Source organism: Podarcis tiliguerta (assembly GCF_965153285.1).
Source record: "Podarcis tiliguerta genome assembly, chromosome: 2".
NCBI lineage: Eukaryota > Metazoa > Chordata > Lepidosauria > Squamata > Lacertidae > Podarcis > Podarcis tiliguerta.
In genome coordinates, this window is record NC_139535.1 from 31,738,850 (window position 1) to 31,763,482 (window position 24,633).

General features: G+C 41.8%; 1 protein-coding gene across 7 annotated transcripts in view; it reads left to right on the top strand.

The window, feature by feature from the left end:
* The window catches only part of LOC310670128 (contactin-6-like), a 199,204-nt gene that overhangs the window by 158,334 nt on the left and 16,237 nt on the right, over positions 1-24,633 (top strand). For all 7 annotated transcript variants that reach the window (XR_014507533.1, XM_083424816.1, XM_083424818.1 and 4 more), the window contains 6 exons: positions 6,035-6,162; positions 14,141-14,316; positions 15,782-15,899; positions 17,085-17,243; positions 17,328-17,477; positions 20,079-20,149. Coding sequence is in view for 6 of the 7 variants with exons in the window: in XM_083424816.1 (XP_083280942.1) it covers positions 6,035-6,162; positions 14,141-14,316; positions 15,782-15,899; positions 17,085-17,243; positions 17,328-17,477; positions 20,079-20,149 (802 nt within the window). In the remaining variant the exon portion in view is untranslated. The remainder of the gene's footprint in view (positions 1-6,034; positions 6,163-14,140; positions 14,317-15,781; positions 15,900-17,084; positions 17,244-17,327; positions 17,478-20,078; positions 20,150-24,633) is intronic.

Genomic DNA, 24,633 nt, shown 5'->3' on the forward strand with positions numbered 1-24,633 from the left:
GAATGTCTTGATAATGAAATCTTGCACCTTTGACTTCAACATAGAACTTCCCATGTAGTGTTCCAAAGTGAATTTATGTTAGAAAAGCTGTGGTGGAAATGCCGTTCTGACGTCCTTTTTGTGAGCAACATGTTTGTCTTGTATGGATATATATTTTGCAAAATAAGAACTATTGATATTTTAATTTTTTGTCAAATACTTGTCCCCAGCTAGAGTTGACTGACACCTGATCAAAGTGGCAGTGGAATACACCTGGGTATAACCAACCCACCAAGGTTTTCCTTGAAAATGCTCCCCTCCATCCTAGAAAAACATTGGCAGGTCAGATGTGGCCCATACACCTAAATAATGCAACCATAAGGAAAGTTCATGACAACAATACCTAAAGGACTGCCTCTCTCCCATATGAACCAACCTGGACCCTGTGATCATCATCTGAGGCCCTTCTTCTTGTGCCCCCTCCAAAAGAGGTCTGAAGGGTGGCAACACGAAATGAGCCTTTTCTGTAGTGACTCCCCATTTGTGGATGCTCTCCCCAGGGAGGCTCGCCTGGTGCCATCATTATGTATCTATGGGTGCCAAGCAAAAAGGTTCCTCTATAACCAGGCTGTTGGCCTTTAACTATCTGTGGCCTTTTAGAAGTGGGTAGGATATGTATTACTTTTTCCTCTTTGTTTTAATGTATCTATGTGTGATTGTTTGCTTTGGGTTGTCTAGGGCAAGATAAAGTGGCTGACAAAACAAACAAACAAACAAACAAACAAATACACATGCTCTACTGAGCTCAGTGGGCCTCATTCCAATTTTACTGTATGTAGGATTGTGGCTTATCCCTAGTATAAATAAATTTGTGAGAAAAGTAATCTAAGAAACTGGTCAGAAGATCAGGATCATTATTATTATTTCATAGAAATTGAACACAATGTGCAATAATGCTGGAGCATTCATAAGGTTGCTTCACCTTGAAAATAGTCAGTCGGACTTGACCTACAAAGTTGACCCAGTTTGAATATGAGCCCCAAGTTCTGCATTGATTTGCAAACAAGAACTGCTCTTCTAACTTACTTATTTGCTCTTTTATCCTCTCACATCCCATAGCCTTCCCAGGATCAGGGCCCACCCCAATTTCCTGCTCAGCAGGCTCTTCACATCGGCCACTTTTTGTTCTTCTATCGAGCAGTCTATTCTGTGACTTTTGGCCTTTCTATAAACTCCATAGTATGAACTCATCACATACTCTGCTGATGGAGATAGAAGATGGACAGAATGGCTGATTGTCCTTACTTTTATCTCTCGTACACTTTTTCAGCACTGGCAGTTTTGTCAGGCAGCTCACACTGTTGATTTTAAGTGTCTTAGTGCTTCTCTGTCTTTGTATTTATAGGAAACGTTCCCCCAGGATGGGACTTCTTCTTCCTCTCCTCCCCCCACCCTGCATCCCCCTTTGCCCCCCCACTCAGTTCCAGAGGGTCCCCCCATCCCTCCTGAGCAATTCTGGGAACACACACAGGAGCCTTGGGGGATGGAGGAGAAAAAAGGGAAGCCCCGTCTGGTAGAACATATGTCTGTTGCACAAACAGGATGTCATCACTGGGTACCACACCCTCTCTTTAAAACTGATATTGCAAATGCCATGCAGTATGCATTAGAAAAGGCAGTATATAAATGTTGTAACTAAAAAAAAAAAGATGGAAAACAAGCTGATTATTACAATTCAATTTTTTAAATGTTTCATGCATATCTCCACGAATATTTGTATTTTGCTTTCTTGGCCTGTTTCACTTCCTTGGCATATTTCATCCACTTCTATACAGCACCAAAGTGCACTAAACTTCCTTATTTTCTAAACATCAGGTGCCATTTCTAAGTTGAGGGACATTTGTTGTTTCCACCTCACCCCTCCTTCTCTCAGAGTTGTGTCCATGGTTCTTTCACTCCCCACTTTAGCCTCACAACTGTGTGTGTTAGGTTAGGCTGACAGTAGATGACTGGCCCAGGGCTTCATATCTGAGTGAGGATTTGAACTCTGGGCTCCTGAACCCTTCCACAAAACTCTTAACTACTACACAATATTTCAATCTTTTTTCATTCTTGGGACCCCATGGCTCATCTATTTCAAACCCCTGCAATTCAAGAATATCAACTAAAGCATCCATGACAGATGGCTATCCAACCTCTTCTTAAAAACCTCCAAGGAAGGAGAGTCCACCACCTTCTGAGGGAGTCCATTCTACTGCTGAACAGCTCTTTCTTTCAGAAAGTTCTTCCTGATGTTTAGTCTGAATCTCCTTTCTCAAAACTTAAAGCCATTGGTTCAGGCCCAACCCTCTGGAGCAGGAGAAAACAAGCTTGCTCCATCCTCCATGTGACAGCCTTTTGAAGATGGCTATTGTATCTCCTCTCAGTCCCCTCTTTTCCAGGTGACACATACCCAAATCCCTCCACCATTCCTCGTAAGGCTTGGTTTTCCATCTTGGTAGCCCTCCTCTACACACATTCCAGTTTGTCAACATCCTTCTTAAATTGTTGTACCCCATATTATATTAGTACAGCTGATTCTTAATGCCTAAGTGTTGAACTTTACACTTGTCCCTATTGAAATTCATTGTGTTAGTTTTGGCCCAGTTTTACTTACTTGTACTCAGTTTAGTTCCCCCTTTTATCTATGTCATCTTGTCACTCACACATTACCTATCATTGTTATTAAAATGCCTTTTCTCTACTGTTTTCTCTAAGGGCCGCAGAGTCTAAACTCTATCCATAACAGATTCACTCAATATGCACATTCATTGAGCTTTTAGTTTGCTCTCAGTGTGTAGCAGTTTATGGAATATTAATAATTCTGTCCCTCCCCCTTGTTCAACCCTTATATATTATGGCATTCCAAACAGGGGAGAAGAGAAAGAATCTGTGTTTCTTTCCAACGATAATGTATCATTTATCTTCTTTTAATTCAAGCATTTAAGCACTAGACAACTCCACAAGGGTAACCATCCAAGATTTTCAGACAATGTGAAATGTTTGAAAAGCTCCTTTCTTTATCTATTTTAGTCACTGGATGTAAAAAAAAAACTTGGGGGAAAAGAAACCTTTATCTTGGTGGCTTGATGCAGAGCTCAGTGATGCCAATTAAAAAGTATTACTTTACTTTGAAGAGCATAGACATTCTTATCTGGAAATGCCAGCATGCTGATAGCATTGTGAAGTCTACCCTTCCAGCTTCTCATACAATTTGTCACTAATCTCCCATCTGATATGCTGATTCTTGGTCCTGCTTCATGGAAGACATTCCTCTATCCGAAGGCATCCTCTTTTTCAAGTGTTGTCCGGTCCAAACCTTGTTTAATGACTAAGAACTCTAAGGAAGGAGAGCAGCAGCCTCCTCAAAGTTGCCCCATCAACAGTTAGCACATGGAAAGCAAACTGAGCAGGCACAGAGTCTTCTCCACAATGCATTTCTGTGTATTGGATTTATACCTAACTTACAGTAATTCTTTCTAAATCTGCACCTGCATATATAAAGCGCTTTCAGCGTTGGTTGTTGTTGCATCTCGAGGCCCCAAGACCCACCCCCAAAATAAATACACACAGACACTTATATTAGTTTAAGTTTTGGGGCAAATTTTTTGGCCACAACTTTATTGAAATCACATGAGTGGTATTGGCTTAGGCATTGACTCCCCACTATAACTGACTCCACCTCTCAGGGTGATCGTCAAATGGGGTAAACCAGACAAGGGAGCTAGGTCCATGAGGACCAACCTAAGCTCACCGCAGGGTTCCTGTGGTCCTGGCATGGCCCTAGCCCCTCAAGCAGACTTCGGACAAGATCCAGGACCCCCAGATTCCTTTAACAGAATACCCAGTTCCTGGAGGGGCAGGTGATGGCAGCACCTCCCCTCCACACAATCCAACTGAGCCAATACCTAACCGCCACCTTACAAGCTGTGACAATTTATTAAGGGGTAGGTGAAAACCAAATGACTAAAGCCAATCTGCCAAATGGAAAAAATTCCTACCCAGCCCCTGTTCCAAAACAGGCGACCCAAACCAAAGCAAGGCTAAGTGACTCTACCTCAACTAGGGAGGGTGGGCGGGAGGGGATGCCATCATGAAAAGCAAATCCCAGGGAGTTAGCTTTTTAAAATAAAAATAAAAAAACCTGACACCTGATCACCTCAAACATTAAGCACAGGTGTGAGAATTCTCTTGTGTTTGACAGTTGGTTGAACACAGCCTGTGATAATTAACTCCAAATTAGTTTCTCTGGCTCTGCTCATGTTATGGTTTGCTCTTGCATTTTGCAGCTGGCACAACAATGTTATACAATGGATAGTAGTAATAATTTTCTCTCTCTTCAGAAAAATGTGGCTTGGATTATTTTCTTTGGGTCACTTGACTCTGCCCTCTCCCATTTTAGGGCTGCAGTCAAATAAGGGGAAGGGATGGCAATTGGTTCCTCTGTGGATGAATACAAAACAACAACAACAACAACCCACAAGTATTTGGGTTTGAGTTAGAATGAGATAGCACTGTGATGGGGTATTGTCCATTATAATGCACTCTGATGTGGTACAATAATGAGTGGGAACTGTAGTGCATGAGCACTCTTACAAATTTATGCCAAACCTAACAACTCCCAGTGTGGTTTTTGATTATGGCTATGATGATTAGGGTGGAAAATTAATTTGGTTCTCATTTTAAAATGAACTTACAGTGGTACCTCGGGTTACAAACACCTCAGGTTACAAACACTTCGGTTTACATACTCCGCTAACCCAGAAGTAGTACCTCAGGTAAAGAACTTTACCTCAGGATGAGAACAGAAATCGTGCAGCGGCGGCACAGCAGCAGCGGGAGGCCCCATTAGCTAAAGTGGTGCTTCAGGTTAAGAACAGTTTCAGGTTAAGAACAGACCTCCGGAATGAATTTACACTGAAACAATACAGGAACTGAAAAGCAGCCATCTTTCAAAATACAAACGTCTCTGAATTTTGCAGTGCAGTTCTCCAACCCAGGAATGGATAACTGCACACACTAGGGCAAAGGTTAGACAAATGGATAGAGGAGAGGCTACTAGCCATGATGGCTATGTTCTGCCTCCACAGTTGGGAGCAGTAATGCTTCTGAATACCAGTTGCAGGAAACTGCAGGAGCGGAGAGTGCTCTTGTGTTCAAATTCTACTTGCAGGTTGGCCACTTGGAGAAGTGGATGCTGGACTAGATGGACCACTGGCCTGATCCAGTGGGCTCTTCTTATATTCTTAAGTAATATGTGCTTAAAAATGCACATATTAGTGCAAATAACATACAAAAATAAATTAGGAGATATTGCTTGCAAAATGTGTATATTAGGCACAACTGGACTCAATAATGTGCTTGTTAGGAGAATGTCACAGTAAAAGGCTATTGAATTTGCACAAGGGTTTACAAAACAATAGTTCACAAACTGATGTGGGACCGTGAATAACTGAACTATGGTAGGAAAAACGTGAAACTGAAATTCACAGATTGGCTCATCTCTAATAGTGATGCACCAAAGTTATGGCAATCTTTTTGTGCTGTTTTCGTTATTTAACTGGTCAGAATATAAGCAATGCCAGATGACTAATAACTTTCTCTAATATTGTGAAAATTACATAGGTCACATACTTCATATTATAAATAGTTCATTATCTGAGATCAGGAGTATTCTTCACCTGAGGAAACGCAACATAATTAGACTTCTTGTTGTGGATTTATTCCTTCCTCAGAAGAATCTGATGCTGAGCAGAGAAGAATTCAGGCTACTGGTGTTGATAGATTATTAGTCCATTTTGGTATGCCTAATCTGTTGTGTCTAGTACAGTGATGAATGATACACCGAGATGAAAATCTATCTGGATTGTGCTCAGTTTGCTGTAGACAACATCAACTATGATTAATGTCCAAATATTAAAAGTAACGTTACATCATTGTTACGGCTTTAATGCTCAGAACAATATCCTGTTAATAACTGGTTTGTGTGGTTCTTTTCTTTCCCCCTTCTCTTCAGAATCTTTATCCTAGAGGATGGCAGCCTGAAGATATATAATGTTACCAAATCAGATGCAGGTGTATACACATGCATAGCAATGAATCAATTTGGAGTTGCTAGGAACTCAGGGAACCTGATTGTGAAAGGTACTTTATTGTCTTCATCTGCACTTTATGCATATTGAAAATGCACATGCATATTTGATTAACCATGCTGAGATGTCAGAGAATATAATAGTACTGTCAGAGGCACGGTTTGAACCAAATCTCCTGTCTGGAACAGGGCTGCTGAGATGCCTTTGGCAAACCGGAGGGTGCCTAGCCAAGCTGCAGGTGGTGCCAATGCTTTGATATCATTCTTAGATGGTGATACTGACAACAAATACACAATCAGTTCTCAGGCCCCAGTCTGGATATTGGTGCATTTCAAATAGGTTGCTTCTCTTCCAAACATGTGATAAAGTATAAAGAGATAGTACAGTGAAATACAACTCAGATTCAGAATTTTAACACCCAGCCCTACGTACCGTATTTTTCGCCCTATAGGACGCACTTTTTCCCCTCCAAAAATGAAGGGGAAATCTGGGTGCGTCCTATGGGGCGAATGCAGGCTTCGCGGACCTCTCCGCAAACAGCAGGAGCGCTCCCGCTGCTTGCGGAGAGGTGCCTGCATGCTGAAGCCTGCGCGCGCTGAGCTCAGCGCGTCCAGGCTTCGCGGACCTCTCCGCTAGCAGCGGGAGCGCTCCCGCTGCTGGCGGAGAGGTGCCTGCATGCTGAAGCCTGCGCGCGCTGAGCTCAGCGCGTCCAGGCTTCGCGGACCTCTCCGCTAGCAGCGGGAGCGCTCCCGCTGCTGGCGGGGAGGTGCCTGCATGCTGAAGCCTGCGCGCGCTGAGCTCAGCGCGTCCAGGCTTCGCGGACCTCTCCGCTAGCAGCGGGAGCGCTCCCGCTGCTGGCGGAGAGGTGCCTGCATGCTGAAGCCTGCGCGCGCTGAGCTCAGCGCGTCCAGGCTTCGTGGACCTCTCCGCTAGCAGCGGGAGCGCTCCCGCTGCTGGCGGAGAGGTGCCTGCATGCTGAAGCCTGCGCGCGCTGAGCTCAGCGCGTCCAGGCTTCGCGGACCTCTCCGCTAGCAGCGGGAGCCAGCACTGGGCTCCCACGGCTTGCAGAGAGCTGCCTGTTTGGGGGCTGGGGTCGGGGGAAGCTCGGGCTTCCCCAACCCCGCGCCTGGGGGGGGAATAATTTTTTTCCTTTATTTCCCCCCCAAAAAACTAGGTGCGCCTTATGGGACGGTGCGTCCTATAGGGCGCAAAATACGGTAGGTATTTGTAATGGGGTTTAAATAAAGACAAAGGGAGGGAAGGGTGTGCATGAGTGCATTATCTCTGTCCTCATCCCAGTTCCCAGTGTCCCTCCATACTCCCAAGAGACAGTCCTGCAGTGGAGAAGCCTCTTGAACTCACTGAGGCTTTTGTGCAGTGCAAAACCTTGGGGGGAAAATATTTGAGTTCTATAATATGTGGGATCCTCCATGGTGAGTGGATCAGGAAGGTTCCCTGATCCATACGGTCACACTTGGACATGCAGAGGGCATGAAGGAACTGGTATGAGGAGCACACACAATCCACCCTCACATATTGAAAGTTGGTGCCTGAATAAAGCATATGTCTCTCATGTAACTGCATACAATCATACCTTGGAAGTCGAACGGAATCCATTCCGGAAGTCCGTTCAACTTCCAAAACATTCACAAACCAAAACACGGCTTCCGATTGGCTGCAGGAAGCTCCTGCAGCCAATCGGAAGCCACGGAAGCCCCGTCAAATGTTCAGCTTCCAAAAATAGTTCTCAAACTGGAACACTCACTTCCGGGTTTGCGATGTTCAGGAGCCAAAACTATCGGGAATTAAGCTGTTCGACTTCCAAGGTACGACTGTATTTCTGAATTGTCTGGTAAGGGATTTGTTCTACTCAATAACATATCAGGGAGATACAATGAGCATCTGGCATCAAGAGCAGAGACCCTATGAGGACAACATAATGAGAAGTTACATTGTGATTGCTGAGCCTACCTTGTACCAGATCAAGCATCTTCTCCATGTGACCAATATATCCCGTTCTGAGTGGCTGCAGCTCTCTAGGTTCTCAGATGGAGGTTTTTCATGTTTTGATGAGAGATGTCTGGGATTGAACCTGGTCCATTTCGTCTGCAGCGCATGTACACCACTGAGCTATTCCGCCTCCTGAACAAATCACGCTGCCGGGGGGGAGGGGGGATAAGCCAGGGATGCCTATTTTCTGATGAATAGCTCCTAAAGATGAGGGGTGAATCCCACAATATACAACCACCACAAATCTGCCTGCCATGGCTTTCCCTTTCATTTCAATGAAGGGAACGTTTCTGCTAGAGGTGCATTCCCATGCACAGTCGGAGGCTTTTTTCACTAATTCTCCATTCAGCCTGTTCCCCACTCTCACACTATTCTCAAGGATGTCCCAGCCATTTGGAGCAGCTCTTTAATGGGCACAGGGACTGCAAGGAGAAGGGTAAACAGGAGCCCCACCCCCAGGGCAGAGTTCTGCACACAGGTAGTCAGTATCCAAGCCATATCAATGAAGGTTTGGGCCAACATGAGCTTTTCATCAGCTGATGTGACAAGTATCCGTGTAGCAAAATATGGAGTGCCTGTGGACAGCCTTCTGTACAATAGCTTGTACTGTGCAGATAGGAAGCGTAGCCATACAAGAACTCTGCAGCTCTTTAGCTATGGGTGAACTCTGGCTGCAGACGGGCTTAAAATACATCCTGTCATCTTTGTAATGGCTGCTGTGCCTGAAGATAGGAGAGTGGGGGCAGTTCATGGCTGCCAGCTAATAGAGATTTTCCTACAGCTCAAAAGATACAGAAGCATTCTTAAGGGCTTGGGTTAAGCCCCCAGTGATAAACCCATGAAGAGGTTGTTTAAGTGCCAAGAAACAGCAGCTGTAGAGGGGCAACATAAGTATTTGTGTGTGGTTTTTCCTCAATCTGATCTTGTTTGGCATTTTAAAATAATTGGTTTTCTCTACAGAAAGCTCTGCATTCTGACATTAAATTGTGACTATAACTGATGAGGAATGGGTTTTAGGGGCAAATTGCTTTAAATGTAATTATCAGCCCTCTGCAAAAAAAAGGGTGACACTAGATAACATTAACAATGATGGTATTTTGAAGAAAAATGGAGTGGCCATTATAGCTTGTGATAACATAGTTGCGTGTTTCTCCCCGCCCACCCGCCAATATACACACTGATTAGTTTTATTTTTATAATGTCAAAATACTTTTACCTAGCCAGCAGCCATGTTACTGTAACACCAGTAGTCAAGTGAATTACATTTCACTTGGTTGTTACGAAAGTGGTAACAGTGCAGGTTGGATATCTTTTATAGCCTGGCTAGCACAGAGCAAAACTGCCCACATTTAAGCTGTAGCTGTGATACAGGGAATGCTGCAGCTAAGTTCATTGACCAAGTAATTTTGTTGTTTCTTCTTATCGAAAGAAACCCAGCCTCATTTTACTACTCTTCTACCCTGTATGTGTCCCAGTGCTGGATTGCAGGCTCATACAATGCATAAAAAGATAACACACACAAAACACACACACACACATACAGCTCAAACTAGAGTCAGGGCCGAAGGCCACATTCACATGGCAATTTATTTTGGTTTCATGACTTTCCCTTGATAGGTTCTACATTATATTTGAGCTTTCACACAACATAAAAACCACTTTTGTAATGATAGTGGAATATAGTGCAGGTCTAGTGCTCATTTCCATGTTATTTGCTCCTGGGGGGGGGATCTATTCGCAAATAATATGAAAATGACTACCAAACTTATACTGGAAACAGTATTCTTCAGCCACTAAGTGCCTGGGGAAACAGGAATGCTGAATGTTAATAATGATGGAGACAGGAGCCCCTCTCTAGGCCCTTGTTTTATACAATATGTGGTACTCATTGCTTAACATTTTCAAAAGAGTTGTCTCCCCTCCGTCCAGCAAACATAAGCAGTCTTTGTCATTCCAAAAGTCAGAATATTTATTGGCATTATTTGACATGCCCTTCTTTGGCTGCAAACCCAAGTCCCACTCAGCAGGAGGCCATCACCTCATTCGCAGCCATGCTATGCATGGTGGCTGGGGCAAGAGTAGGTGCCACCTCCAATGTGGGGCTTTCTGTGGGCTGCTGCTAGCAGGAAGCTCACCAGCAGCAATCTCACCCATCTGCCCATTCAGCAGCAGATGGAAGAGTGTTCTACCTGTCCTCATTGCCAATAGTTGGCAAGACTGGCAGAGGGAAACATTTCAGTCCAATCCAAACCCCTCCCAGTTCCTCTCACATGCAAGGAGGAGGAGGAGGGAAGGAGGAACAGTGGGATTGCTCTGTTACTCATTCCTTTTGAGATGGCCATGCCTGTTTCTTCAAGCACCGTAAATATGTTCAGCAATATACTGTATATATTTGCTGAAGTTAGAAAACTATCATCCAAACTTTAGTTTTCCTTTTTTCCATCTAAACTTTAGTTTCCCTTTTTTGTTAAATGTCTATTATTCCCTAAGAAAACTGTTTGGGGCTTATAAAGTCAGCTAAGGAACAGATAATGTCTTGGATTGTGTATATAACATCTTACCAGGAATTGTTTAAATATATATATGCTTAGAATCATTGTCTTATCCATTGGTGGCTCTAGCAACTTAATGTAACAAACACTTTAATTTTAAATAGCACATAAAAACCAGATTTAAATGCTGTGAGAGATGTGCCATTGCAACAGTGTGCACACATGTATATTTTTGTTCAATAAAAAAAATCCAGCCCCAGGTTATATGTGCAAGCAATTCTCTGCGCCCAAAGTTACTTGGATGCCTCCCAGCATTTAAAGATTCTGAAGTGTTGTATTTTTTCATATAGCGGACATGTATCCTAATTGTGAATGATGTGACAATTAAATTTTTCAAACGTAAAGAAAAGCCTTAATTTGACAATTGCAACATTTATTAAAAATCAAAATAACAACATGCTATCATAATGGTAGTGTTTGCAGGGAACATTTGTTTTGGTTCCCCTCTGGATAAGTTTTGGCTGTTCAATTATAGGCCTCATTGCTTCAGCATTATATTCAACTGAAATGTCAGAATTCCGAAAAGCATATCTAATGGGCAAATTAAGTTTATTGCTGCTTATTGAGTTGTTTATTCCTTATGATAAGAAGTCTTTATTATACCTCAAGTGCACTGAGTGCATTGTCTATTTTTCTCTTTGGAAATGGGGCATGCTCCATAATGCATGTCTGCAGTTAGTAAGCAAGACAGATAGATAATGGGAACGTGGGAGCTTTTAAGAGGCATTTAGAAAGATTTGAGATGGAAATCTTAAGGAAAACCTCATAAAGACAACAGCTTGCATCAAGAGAAACAAACATCTTAGCATCACTCATAGCACTTGATGTGATCTGGCTAGACTGATAGACCCAGAGAGACCCAGCATCAGCCTTCTATAAAAAAATGCTTTTGTTTTGCTAAGACTGCAAGAATGCACACGTAGACTCTGGATAATGCATGGCTGAACTGCTTAACAAAGCAGAACAATAGAACAAAATGGAACGATGGAGCTCAATGCACACATTGCAAGGCAGGGAGGAGTAAATGTGAGAGGCTCAGGAGGCATGAGCATGAGAGCTGTGCTACCTCTGTTGTTGCTTCTGTTGCCCACAACTCATGGGGGGCATCTATGTAAAGTGGGGAGTTCTCCTGTACCCATGGACCCATCATTTTCCAATTCCAGAGGGCTATGGGAACGATAATGGGGGGGGGGGGGACTACTGAACACAACCCCACCCCCCCCCCACATATTTACTCTTTTCTGAATTCCAACACCTGCATGGGGCTTAGGCTTCAGCATTTTGTGGGTCCTCTTATTTCCTTTTTAAAAAATTGTTTTTATTAGCAATTTCAACATAACAAAATATAAAAACATATCATATTCATTTTTCCCCTTTCCCCACCCCCTATCAAACCCTCCCCCCCGAGAGTCCCCCTCAGCTCCCCTCTGTGATTTCTCAGCACATATTACTCTCTGCATGTTCTAAAATTATACGTATCCTTACATTATCTATCTACCATGTTATCAACCAATAAATTTGTGTATGTTTATTCAAAACCTGCCAAGGAGTCCAGTTCATTTTGTTGTCTTTTTAGATAATTTGTAAAAAGTTCCCATTCTTCCTTAAAGTCGCAGTTGTCCTTGTCCCGCAGTTTGTATGTCAATTTAGCCAGTGGGTCCTCATATTTCCATGTTGAGGTGTACTCAGGGTGTTGGAGCCAGGTATTAAGTGGGTACGTTGTGGCAAATGATATGTTATGTTTCAGAATATGCTTAGATGCTTAAGAAGCTCTGCACCAAAAGTACAGTTACACAAAGGCAGGAAGGGAAGACCAAGTCCATGAGTACTGTGTTTGGAATCAGGGTTGACTGAAGGGTACAATTCATATTCATGCATTTACATGGAGCTTTCGTTGTAGTTTTTAGGTTCAGGCTGTCTTGACCAGTTAATTAGGAAGAACATTAGGAAGAACTTCCTGACAGTAAGAGCTGTTCGACAGTGGAATTTGCTGCCAAGGAGTGTGGTAGAGTCTCCTTCTTTGGAGGTCTTTAAGCAGAGGCTTGACAACCATATGTCAGGAGTGCTCTGATGGTGTTTCCTGCTTGGCAGGGGGTTGGACTCGATGGCCCTTGTGGTCTCTTCCAACTCTATGATTCTAATTCAAGATCCATCCTGATTTCTTTGTGCAAAGCTTATATGGTGATAAAGAACCCCTGACCATTAGGTCCAGTCGTGGCCGACTCTGAGGTTGCGGCGCTCATCTTGCTTTATTGGCCAAGGGAGCCGGCGTACATCTTCCGGGTCATGTGGCCAGCATGACTAAGCTGCTTCTGGTCTGGCAAAACCAGAGCAGCGCACGGAAATGTCATTTCCCTTCCCGCCGGAGCGGTACCTATTTATCTACTTGCACTTTGATGTGCTTTCGAACTGCTAGGTTGGCAGGAGCAGGGACCGAGCAACGGGAGCTTACCCCGTCGCGGGGATTCGAACCGCCAACCTTCTGATCGGCAAGTCCTAGGCTCTGTGATTTAACCCACAGCGCCACCCACGTCCCATTATATGGTGATAGGGATGAGCTAATTTGTCAATACTGGTTCCTTCTGTCATATAACAACAAGCACTCATTCATTTGCTTGTGGAGTGTTAATCATTCATGCCTCCTATACTTTTCTATATGTTGCCCCACCCCTTTCCCACCCTGTGTGTGTGTGGATATGGATGTTTTGCACTAAGATATCAGAGCCCTTTCATCCATTTGAAATGCACTAACCAAAAATTTCACTAGGTGCTTCAGTCCTTCCTACAAAATACCAATGCAGGTACCCAGAATGACAGATTTGCAGAGAAAAGCATTGCACTTTCTAGCCTGTCCCCCCAAAACATGCAGGATATATTATAGCTGGATATTTTCTGACAAATTATTTCATACTTTCTACAAGTTAGGAACAGTGGAGTCTGCTGCTTACCTTTTTCCATTTTTCTAAAGACCTTAACATTATTTTTAATCATAAAAAATACATCCCTTATATCTTCATTTCACACCTCTTTCTCCCTACTAGTTACCAGTCCTTAATTCATACAGTATTTATCATCTTGACTAAGCTTGATGTTGCTTTTTTTTTTGTATGCATATGATCCTCATGATTGTATAATGCTTTCATCAACAAAAGCTGTTTTTGCCTAAACTGCTTATAACAGGGAAGTTGTTATCTCTAATTTATCTGACAATCATGCCAATGAGAATGGAGGGGTTCGGGAATCAAAGCTCTAACTCATTCCCTTGTCCCTTAAGCAAACTATAATTTTTGTTAATTAAGTGGCTGGGAGTGTAATCTAAATTACTTGAAAGGGTTTTTTCTTCTTCTTTCAACCGATGCTTTTGGGGGTAAACACAAGTCCTTTGGGATCCTGGTAGTTCTTTCTAAAGTAACTGATTTTTTGTAAACTACTGATGCAACCAAGAATGACTTGTTCTGCCTTCAACAGAGAGGACTATCATTACTACTCCACCTTCCAATATGGATGTTACAGTTGGAGAAAGTGTAGTTCTGCCTTGTCAGGTATCCAAAGATCCATCTATCAAGGTTGCGTTTTCATGGTCATTCAATGGAGATGTTATAGATTTTAAAAGAAGAATGAGTCATTTTGAAAGAGCCGGAGGAGTAAGTTTTACAGGCACTTCTTCATTTAATCAGTGTGTGTGTGTGTGTGTGTGTGTGTGTGTTTAACCATTCATAAATCACATGGGTCCCCTTGCCCTAAATGACCTATTTTTGTAATATGCATTGGGAAATCATAAAGCTATGTCTGTTTTATTTGTGGTTAGTGCTGTCGTTTTGTTTTTGTCTCTGTGTTTAAAAAGATGATAATTCTAAATCTGCATTACCATTTATGTCCATTGCTGAATAGTTGGTGATAAATGTGCAGTCTGTCAGCACCAACTTGTGCTGTGCTGTTCCTGCAATGGCTATGGATGCTTGTCCCTCAGTCCCTTGGTCCCTATTGGGCATGATATGTCAGAGTAAGGCTCCTCAAAGTCTACAGTTAAGGCCAAATATTAAAACAGTAAGAAATAGCCACTAGGATATACATCCAAATCAGAAGGCTCCCAGCATGGTAGCTCTAACTAACAGCAATCCCTAAAAGGGTTAGCAACCTGGGTATCTGGAAATGCGTTTCCTACAACTGAGGATGAGTCCAAACTATATTTCTCAACCCACCAGAAGAAATGGAACATGTTCTTTCAAGTACGAGTGATAAAGACTTGTTCTACTGGAAATCTTCATATACTGGGTCACAAAAAAGCACCTTACATATTTCTATGGGCATGCAGCTTCCTATGGCATTTTTTTCTGATGGTTAAAAGACTTGAGTTTAAGTCTTAGGTGACCAAAAAGAAGCTGCTGTGTGGGGCAAAAGACAAGGATACACACACACACACACACACACACACACACACCAGCAATTTCATGTGCAGATGGCAATTGAACATGGAGTTGAATATTCAACACTAGTGATCTGACAACTGTCCTCACCACACCTGAGAAAAGCAGGGTAGTTAATAGGGCATAGGGCAGGCTTGGTGGCACACAAATTTTATATTCCAGTGCCTCATTGTCACTCACTACCACAGCATCAACTGCCCGGGGTGGCTGCCTCACTCTGTCTAATAATAATAATAATAATAATAATAATAATAATAATAATAATAATTTATTTCTACCCCGCCCATCTGGCTGGGTTTCCCCACCCACTCTGGGCTGCTTCCAACAGAAGGTTAAAAATACATTAAAATATCAGTCATTAAAAACTTCCCTAAACAGGGCTGCCTACAGATGTCTTCTAAATGTCATATAGTTGTTTATTTCTTTGACATCTGATAGTAGCGCTCATGAAGTCTCCCAGTTCTGGTATCCTCCCACCAGAAGTGTTATTGCTTTATATTTTTGCTTTCAATGCTTGCTTTATTTGTGAAGGTGCATTAAAGGCATGTAGATGAAATAAACAGATGATAGCAGTATATGCTTGGACTTTAAAACTACGTATTTTATTAATGCTTCGCAAATTACAGAAATATCCACTATAGAAAATGCATTAGCTGTCTATTTCTCCTCTTCTTATCTCAAGGAATCAGTAGGGGACCTTATGATAAGAAACATTCAGTTAAATCATTCTGGGAAATACAGATGCACAGTACAAACAGCTATGGACAACCTATCTGAAACAGCAGACATTATTGTAAGGGGTAAGTCTATTATCTATAAAACTGCAGCCTACTGTAACACAGGGAATGATATTATATGCATCAGCATCAGAGAAGAGGTTGAATGAAATGTAAATAACTCATGATCTACAGCTCAGATATGTTTCTTACCACCATATATTCCCATCAGAGTAAAATTTGCCCAGTGGGCATCTAAGCAACTCAAATGCAAATGCCGGCAGACATTATTTCTTCCTCACACTTTTTTCACACTCTAAAAATCTAGGATATATATGTCTATAGCATATCATAGCTGTTAAACTGAATCCATTATTTGCTCAATAATCTTGTTAGAGGAGAATGCTTAGTTTGTGCATCCTATATCATAAACAAATATATACCTCTAAGGTATGTTTGGATCTCACACTTTCTTCATTTCAGTGCCCGCTTAAAAAATGTATTCGTTTTTCCAGGCATCTGTAGAATACTCAATTTTAGTTAATCTTATTATTATTAGGAGTGTGAAAACCACACTGTGTTTTTAAAGCTTGGTGGTTATGATTTGAATATTTTCCTGCTCTTTTCATTTCTTATAATTGGATTCAGGTGTTTTTTTAATTTTGCAGGAACTGGCACATAGTCTTGTGTGCATCCCATCCTGAGATCAGGTGATGAAGGGCAGGTTAGAAATACAGGGTGGTATTCTACAAAGTTTTACTCAGAGTAGACCCATTCATAGTAATGGATATGATGAACTTAGGCCCATTAATTCCAGTAGATCTGCTCTGAGAATAACATTGTAAGGGGTGGTGCTTACACAGTATATGTGCTTTATAGGTTGACGTCAGACTTCTCAAGAGTTCCTCTCACAGGACACTCCTACTAGAGGGAGAAGCTAAGCAAAATAGGAAAATAAGTTTGGTGGCCTTTGGGGCCAGAGATGGCAGAGAACTATTTTGGATTATTAAGAAAGTGAAGAGAGAAGTATTTTGTATAGTTTAGGTTGTAATCTAGGAGGAACGGCTAGACAGACATCTGTGTTATGCTTTAAGCCATATGGCCTTAGAGCAGGGGGTTGAACCAGCAGGTTACTTCACTTCTGATTTCTAAAAATATCTCTCATCAATCTAGTAGTGGATATCAAATGCACAACAGAGCCCTAAAGAGCCGCACCATTTCAAAGTATTCTGCTAAAGTAAATGTGCATTTTCTTCCTTTTTAAATAAGGCACTCCAGGTCCTCCCAAAGATGTTAACATTGAACACGTTTCCAGTACAACGGCAGTGCTAAACTGGAGACAAGGAACAGATAATAATAGCCCAGTCCAAATATACACAATTCAGATAAGGACCCCTTTTTCAGTTGGGTGGCAAGCAGCTTCAACAGGTATACAGCCACTTTTCTGACTTACATTCTATGCTATAGTTTCACATTCTTCCATCGCTAATCATTTTTCACTTTTCTGTTTAGTTCCTGAAGTTATTAATGGAAGGACCCACACGGCAACAGTGGTTGATCTGAACCCTTGGGTTGAATATGAATTTCGTGTTGTGGCTGGCAATAGTATTGGGATTGGAGAGCCAAGCACACCATCTGAGCTACTAAGAACTAAAGCATCCAGTAGGTTTCCTGAAATTGTCTTGATGGGTTGAGAAACTCCTTAAAAAATGTAACACTGTTCATTTCAAAAGTAAGCCATAATGGCTCACCTCCACTGCTCAGTGATGTTGGCTTTGGAGATCGTTATTCAAATGTTACGTTCTTCTGTATTTTTGTATCCCTGTTATCAGTTAAAAAATTGGCTTGCAATTCAAAATATTGTGAGTGGGATTTTTTAATTTGTTTCTTTTTGAGGGAGGGTGGTGTCTAGGAACAATGGAAAGGTGTTTGACAGTAGCCTCTCCTCCCTCTGATCTCTTATTCTGAAGGGGTTCCCAAGTGATTCCCAAGAGTCCAGGTGTGAAGGAAGAATGGCTGGCTGCATCACCCCTTCCTGCCGATTAGCTTTTACTTCCTTAGGCATCAGTCTTGGGAGTAAGCCCCATTAAATGCAGAAGTCAGAAGGCAGTTCATCCCTGTTTTAATGATGCACGGAGTTTTTTATTGCTAAGTACTGGGAAAGAATAATTCTATCACTGTACGATGAATGGATAAGGAAAGTATGTTTCTTATTATGCTGCACAGACTATTTTATACACTGTAGAATTCAAAACGATAGGGTTTACAAAGTTCCTTTAAACTTTGACCTTTCATAGACAGCTTCATGTGGCTTCGATATCCCCTCATTAGGACTGTCAAAATCTGTGGAGTAGACGATACAGAAATAGAACAGAGTCACTGGTGTTGTGTACAGGTTAAAGTATTGAACCAAAGAGTCCTGCAGATTTGGATAAACTCTACTCACTTCGCTACTCAGATGCCCCATAGGCAAAAGGGAAACGTTTCTGTTGTGCAGCTGGCTGCTAAGATTCTAGATTACTAATTAAAATCATCCTCAGAGTAACAGGTGTGGCAAATAAAGAGCAATGAAAGGGTGAATGAGAAAGTCTGTCTTATAAGGTCTACATTGCCAGCTAAAACTCGATCGAGCATTTGTAGATTCCTGGAGGCAAATGAGCCACTGCTCATTTCATTAAAATGGAGCTGAGAATTAATTGTGCTTCTGCCGATGCAGTTAACCGTAAATTTTCATCTGCTTCTCAACTATGACCCAGTTGAGGCTTTGTTGAGCAGTAGTATAAATTTCTTTCCCATGCAAATACAGTAAATACTGAACTCATTTAACACAAGCACTAATTGAGCATTAACTGGTTCATGGAACAGTGGAATGTTAGTTGAGCTTGGCTTGAAAGTCTCCTTTTAATTCTTCATTTAGTTAACCACCCCATTTCCTTTTCCTTCTTAAACTTTTGCAGATCTAACACAAATCAATTGAAGTGAACGGCAGCAATGAAAAAGGATAATGGCTGCCCCCCCATTCCCAAAATAATGTGTTATTTGCATGAATATGGCATATCTGAAAATAAAATAACTCAACAAAACTTGTTTGGTCAATGACCCTGTGTAGATTTCTAGTTGAGTCTATTATGGTCACCCTACTACTAATTTAAAGTACTTAGTGGCTTACCATGTAGATTGTTCCTGTGGCATTGCACATATCTAAGCCACTGTCCAATGGCAAACCTAGACAGCATTTTAAAAAATAGAGACATCACCTTGCCAACAAAGGTCCGTATAGTAAAAGCTATGGTTTTCCCAGTAGTGATGTATGGAAGTGAGAGCTGGACCATAAAGAAGGCTGATCGCCAAAGAATTGACACTTTTGAATTATGGTGCTGGAGGAGACTCTTGAGAGTCCCATGGACTGCAAGAAGATCAAACACATCCATTCTTAAGGAAATCAGCCCTGAGTGCTCACTGGAAGGACAGATCCTGAAGCTGAGGCTCCAATACTTTGGCCACCTCATGAGAAGAGAAGACTCCCTGGAAAAGACCCTGATGCTGGGAAAGATGGAGGGCACAAGGAGAAGGGGACGACAGAGGACGAGATGGTTAGACAGTGTTCTTGAAGCTACAAACATGAGTCTGACCAAACTGCGGGAGGCAGTGGAAGACAGGAGTGCCTGGCGTGCTCTGGTCCTAGGGTCACGAAGAGTCGGACACGACTGAACGACTAAACAACAACAACAAGCCACTGTCAGCTTATCTCAAGAGCCACTATAATGAGGTGATCTATACAGGCACCTTGGAGGGAACAAGGAGAAGGGGACGACAGAGGACGAGATGGTTGGACAGTGTTCTCAAAGCTACCAGCATGAGTTTGACCAAACTGCAGGAGGCAGTGGAAGACAGGAGTGCCTGGCGTGCTCTGGTCCATGGAGTCACGAAGGGTCGGACACGACTAAACGACTAAACAACAACAACATACAGGCACATTAGTTTTATCCCTATAGAATCCACTCCCCAAATGTTGAGGGAACCCATAGCCCAGTTGAGAACTTATCTATAGTTCAGCCATGGTCAGTTTTAGAACTTATCTGCATTGGTCCAGAGAGCAATGGAACCATTGCCAACCAGGATGCTAAACCTCGCTATTGACTTTGGATCTCATGTATTGATTTCTCTTTTCATATGGTCATTCAAAGAAGGATTTACAAAATTATGAATGCCTTTTTAATTTTGCAAATTTGTGATGTTTTTGTTTTTACTTTACCCTCCTAGTTCCTACAGCGGCACCAGCAAATGTGAGTGGAGGTGGAGGAAGCCGGTCTGAGCTCGTCATAACATGGGAGGTAATTTGTAAATCAGCCTCAGCTCTTCAATATAATGAAGGGGGATTACAATACAGGTGTAGCAAAAGCAGGTTTTGTTGCACCACTGGTAGCAATTTAGAGAAGTAAACAGTGAGCAGCATGTTATAAAGATGTTTAGAAGTCATCTGTAGCCCTCTTATCATCATTATGCAGAAGGCAGCTTAACACTCTAATCTGTTTGGGTATTTTGCACATTAAACATTCTACACAGTTTTGTTTGCATGTCTCTTGCTGTTGTTTTCTCCCATTTGGAATATTATGCTGCCAAGGCATACCCTGTCATGCATAAAAGGAGACATGGCCTTTCAGTATCAAATACCACTCAGTGTATGTTTAGAAGGCAAAATCAAATACCCAAAGGATAATTCATGCTGAAGGAAATAAGTTCAGTTGAAATCACTGAGACGTAGTTCCAACTAAGAGTGGCTTTGGAGGTAACTGGAGAAGTTCCCAAACCAAATGCACAATCACTTTTGCAGTCCAGAGGTGGATCTCCTTTTAATGTTCAAATGGGAATTGTCACAGACTATACCTAGGATGTGAGTATGTCCCTTGAGCAAGTTTCACTTAAAACATTACAAGGTACATGAATTATTGTTCATTTGGCCCAAAGCTGGTCTGACTATATGCATGCATGTCTTTTATTTATTTATTTATAGGATTTCTCACCTGCCCTTTCTTACCCAGGGTGGGTTACGACAACGTAATACACAATTATACAAAATAAGATAAAGTGGTTGCCATTATACAGTGAGTAACGCCATTCCATATTGAGCAGAATAGTGTTCCTTGAACAAAACAGGTTTATAAAATTATGTGTGGCATAGGAAAATGGATAAGGTTAAGTTTTTACCGAGAACCCAGGGTTGTGTGTGAAGGCCCCCAAGACCTCCCAAAGAAAGACACAGTTGACACCAGTATTAGTTTAAGGTTATTGGCATAGTTTTGTCCACAACTTTATGGATTACAGAATGTGAGTGGTTTGCTTAGGCCTTGGTTTAACTAGCTGCACCTGCACCTTCACCTCCAGCAGGGCATCACTGACAACTGGACACTGGCAGAAGTCAGTAAGGGTAAACAGACTGGGGGAGCATTGGTCTTACCACAGAGGCAACCTCGCCCCAAAAGCTCCCTGGTGCTCCGGCATGGCCCTAACCCCTAGAAGGGGATCAGACAAAAGCATGGTGAGCACCTGGATTCCTTTAACGGAATACGCTATCACACAATAACCTCCCCTCAACTCTACATTGAACCACATTGACAACCTCCCCTCAACTTCACATTGAACCAATGCCTAACCGCCAAACCTTACAAAGTTGTGATGATTTGTTACGTGGCAGGTGAAACCCAAGTGGCAGCAGCCAATCAGCCAAATGGAAAAATTCCTACCGGGCCCCTGTCCCAAAAACAGATGACCCACGACAGCAGAGCAAGGTCATAATGAACCCTAAATATAGGGTGGGAGGGCGGGTGATCCGATGCATGAGGAGAAAAGAAGAAGCTCAACGCAACATGCAGCGGTACATATAGGTCCCTCGGTTGATGCATGAAACGATCCCATTGGCCAGAATTACCCCAGCAACCAAGGTACCACCAATCAGGTTGTTGTGGCTATCTAATCGCTCCCACCCACAACAGCAATGAGGTCAGTCTTGATGAATTCATTACAACCTGTGCTGTCTGGGAGGAGGACACGATTTATCACGTAAGTTTGAATGGTGGGAGATTTTCTGTATAGACAAATGAAAGTACTTCTTCAAACGGCACATAACTAAACTATAGATTTCAAAACAGCAAGATGATCAACATGGATGGCTTTAAAAGGGGATTTAACCAAATTAACTGAGGCGAGGATCACCAGTGGCTACTAGTCATGCTCATGGTTTGTGTGTGAATACCAGTTGCTGGAGAACACAAGACAGGAGAGTCCTGTAGCCATCATGTTCTGGCTATGGGAACATCATAAGCCTCTGGTTGCTTCTGAAATAGGATGGTGGCCTAGGCATACCTCTGGGGTGATTCAGTAGGGTTCTCCTTATGTCAAGTTTTTTAAGCCAGAAAATTGACTACACTAAATATAGTAAAAGGAGATGATAAATATTTGAGTTTCCAACCTAAGAGGTTCTTTCTGCAAGTTTTTCCCCCAAAGTTAAAGAAAAAGAACAATCTTCATTGCAAAATGTGTAAGTTGGCACAAATAAAGTGACAAACTTTTTCTGTTTGTAGTTCACTTATGCTGCCCTCACTCTCGGAATTTACTTTACAAAGATGGGTATGGCAAGAGTCCAGTGCATCATTTGAGCTGTGTTCTTTTAACAAACAGCTGCATTACACCCCACTTTCTGAGAGAAAATGTTTCTCTGTCAGCATGTGACAGGGAACATGTAAAATGTGCTAGTCCTTTATTCCCATTGACTTGACAACTGACAGTTGCTTTCTGTGCATCACTCCCGAAAAAGAGACCAGGAACAAAGAGAGTATTTTGACTTATTAGGGAGAGAAAGGAAAAGAGCTTAGGCAGGAAGATGGACTTTTGGGGTCTCAGAAAGATTTCCAGAAATGACAAAAAAGACCTCTCTCTTTAGCATTCAGTAACTTTGTACCTTTCGGTTTAAAGGAATATGAATACTGAAAAATTGTGCCACATTATAAATCATGGGTTTTTAAAAAAATGTATTTCCCAGAGTACACTGCAGCATTTCTTTTATCATATTTCTCTAACTGCTTTATGCTAGAAAAGTGACTCAGAGCACATGCAAGTTTCAAAAATGCTGCACATTAACTGGATTTTAACACTTGAGTTTTTATTTTGCAAAACAGAACACCACAGTTCTGCTTTACTGGGATTAATTGATCAACCAGCCAGGATAATGTCAATATTACGGGAGCATCTCCCCAAAATTAAATAATCCAGCAAGTAATATGAGACGTTAGGTAGATGGGCAGATGATAGATATGCACATTTCCTGTTTCTCTAATATCAATCACCGCTATATATTGCAAGTCTGAACAAAGAACAGTGGCAAAAAAACCACAAAGGTGTGATTACTTTTCTGGTATGTCCAGTAAATAAATCAATATTACTGCTGTATACCCACTTTTTGTCACAAGGGTAAGCAGTGAATGCTAAAAGCAATTAAAAACAAAACAAAACATTCTATCTATGCATTTAGCTACTTCCATCCATATCCAATTCTCAATGGCATAGTATTGGTACTTTCTTACTGTGATAATCCAATCTCAGTGCTTTATTGTATCATTGTGTATTGATCCCCATGAACATACCTTTGTATTCCGCAGTGTCTATATGAACCCTAAAGATGATTAGTTCCTCTAATTTATTTTGGGATTCACCAACTTACTTGGCTTTTAATGTTCTTCCTCTACCTTTGAAGCAGTGGTTCCTTTGAAGTGATTATGGTTATGATGTTTTACTAAAGAGCACAGGTGAAGCCTTAATGGCTCCAATAGTCCACCAATGTTTCTTTTTCCATAAAGTATGTATAAGGAAAAGGACGCCCTCATGAAAATAATATCAACATAGTCAACAGTGCATATTTTGTCCATTTGGTTTATTAAGAGAAATGTTGCTTTGGCCATACTTACAGATAGAAACATGGCAATGTTGAAACTATAGAATTTTGAAACTACAAAAAAAATAATAATACTGGTTATGTTCTGGTGACACACACTAAACTTACATGCAAATCTCGGGGCACTATGATTTGGGAAATGGCAATGGGAAAATGATTAACCCTTTTCCCAGACCTGTCAATTTGGACTGCATTCTCATGGGAGCCAGTGTGGTGTAGTGGTTAAAAGCGGTGGACTCGTAATCTGGAGAACCGGGTTCGCGTCTCCGCTCCTCCACATGCAGCTGCTGGGTGACCTTGGGCTAGTCACACTTCTCTGAAGTCTCTCAGCCTCACTCACCTCACAGAGTGTTTGTTGTGGGAGAAGAAGAGAAAGGAGATTGTTAGCCGCTTTAAGACTCCTTCGGGTAGTGATAAAGCGGGATATGAAATTGAAACTCTTCTTCTTTTAGTAAAATAGAATACCAGGAGGTCCATTCATGAATCTAGTGTGCCTCATGTTGCATGCACCAGGTTGGTGTACACTTATATAGCAATAGTCACTTCCATTCTGTTGTAATTCTTTAAAAATTAGCAATTCAGCACTCCAAAGTGTGTGTAGGATGGTGGAAAATCAAAAGCAAACTAAGATGATAATGAAATGAGTCTAATTTTTAAAATGTAGTGCATGCTTTTAATGCTGCTGATTAGGTCTTTTGTTTCTAAATTGATTGCCTCAATTGATTTATTTTTATTGTTATTTTCAATATTACATTGACTGATGGAGCAAACATTATTATCTTCTTGGAAGCACAGTCAACCAAATCAATACAACTAAAATATACTGATAGAGAGAAGATTCAATTAAAACAGCATATACAGTGCTTGCAA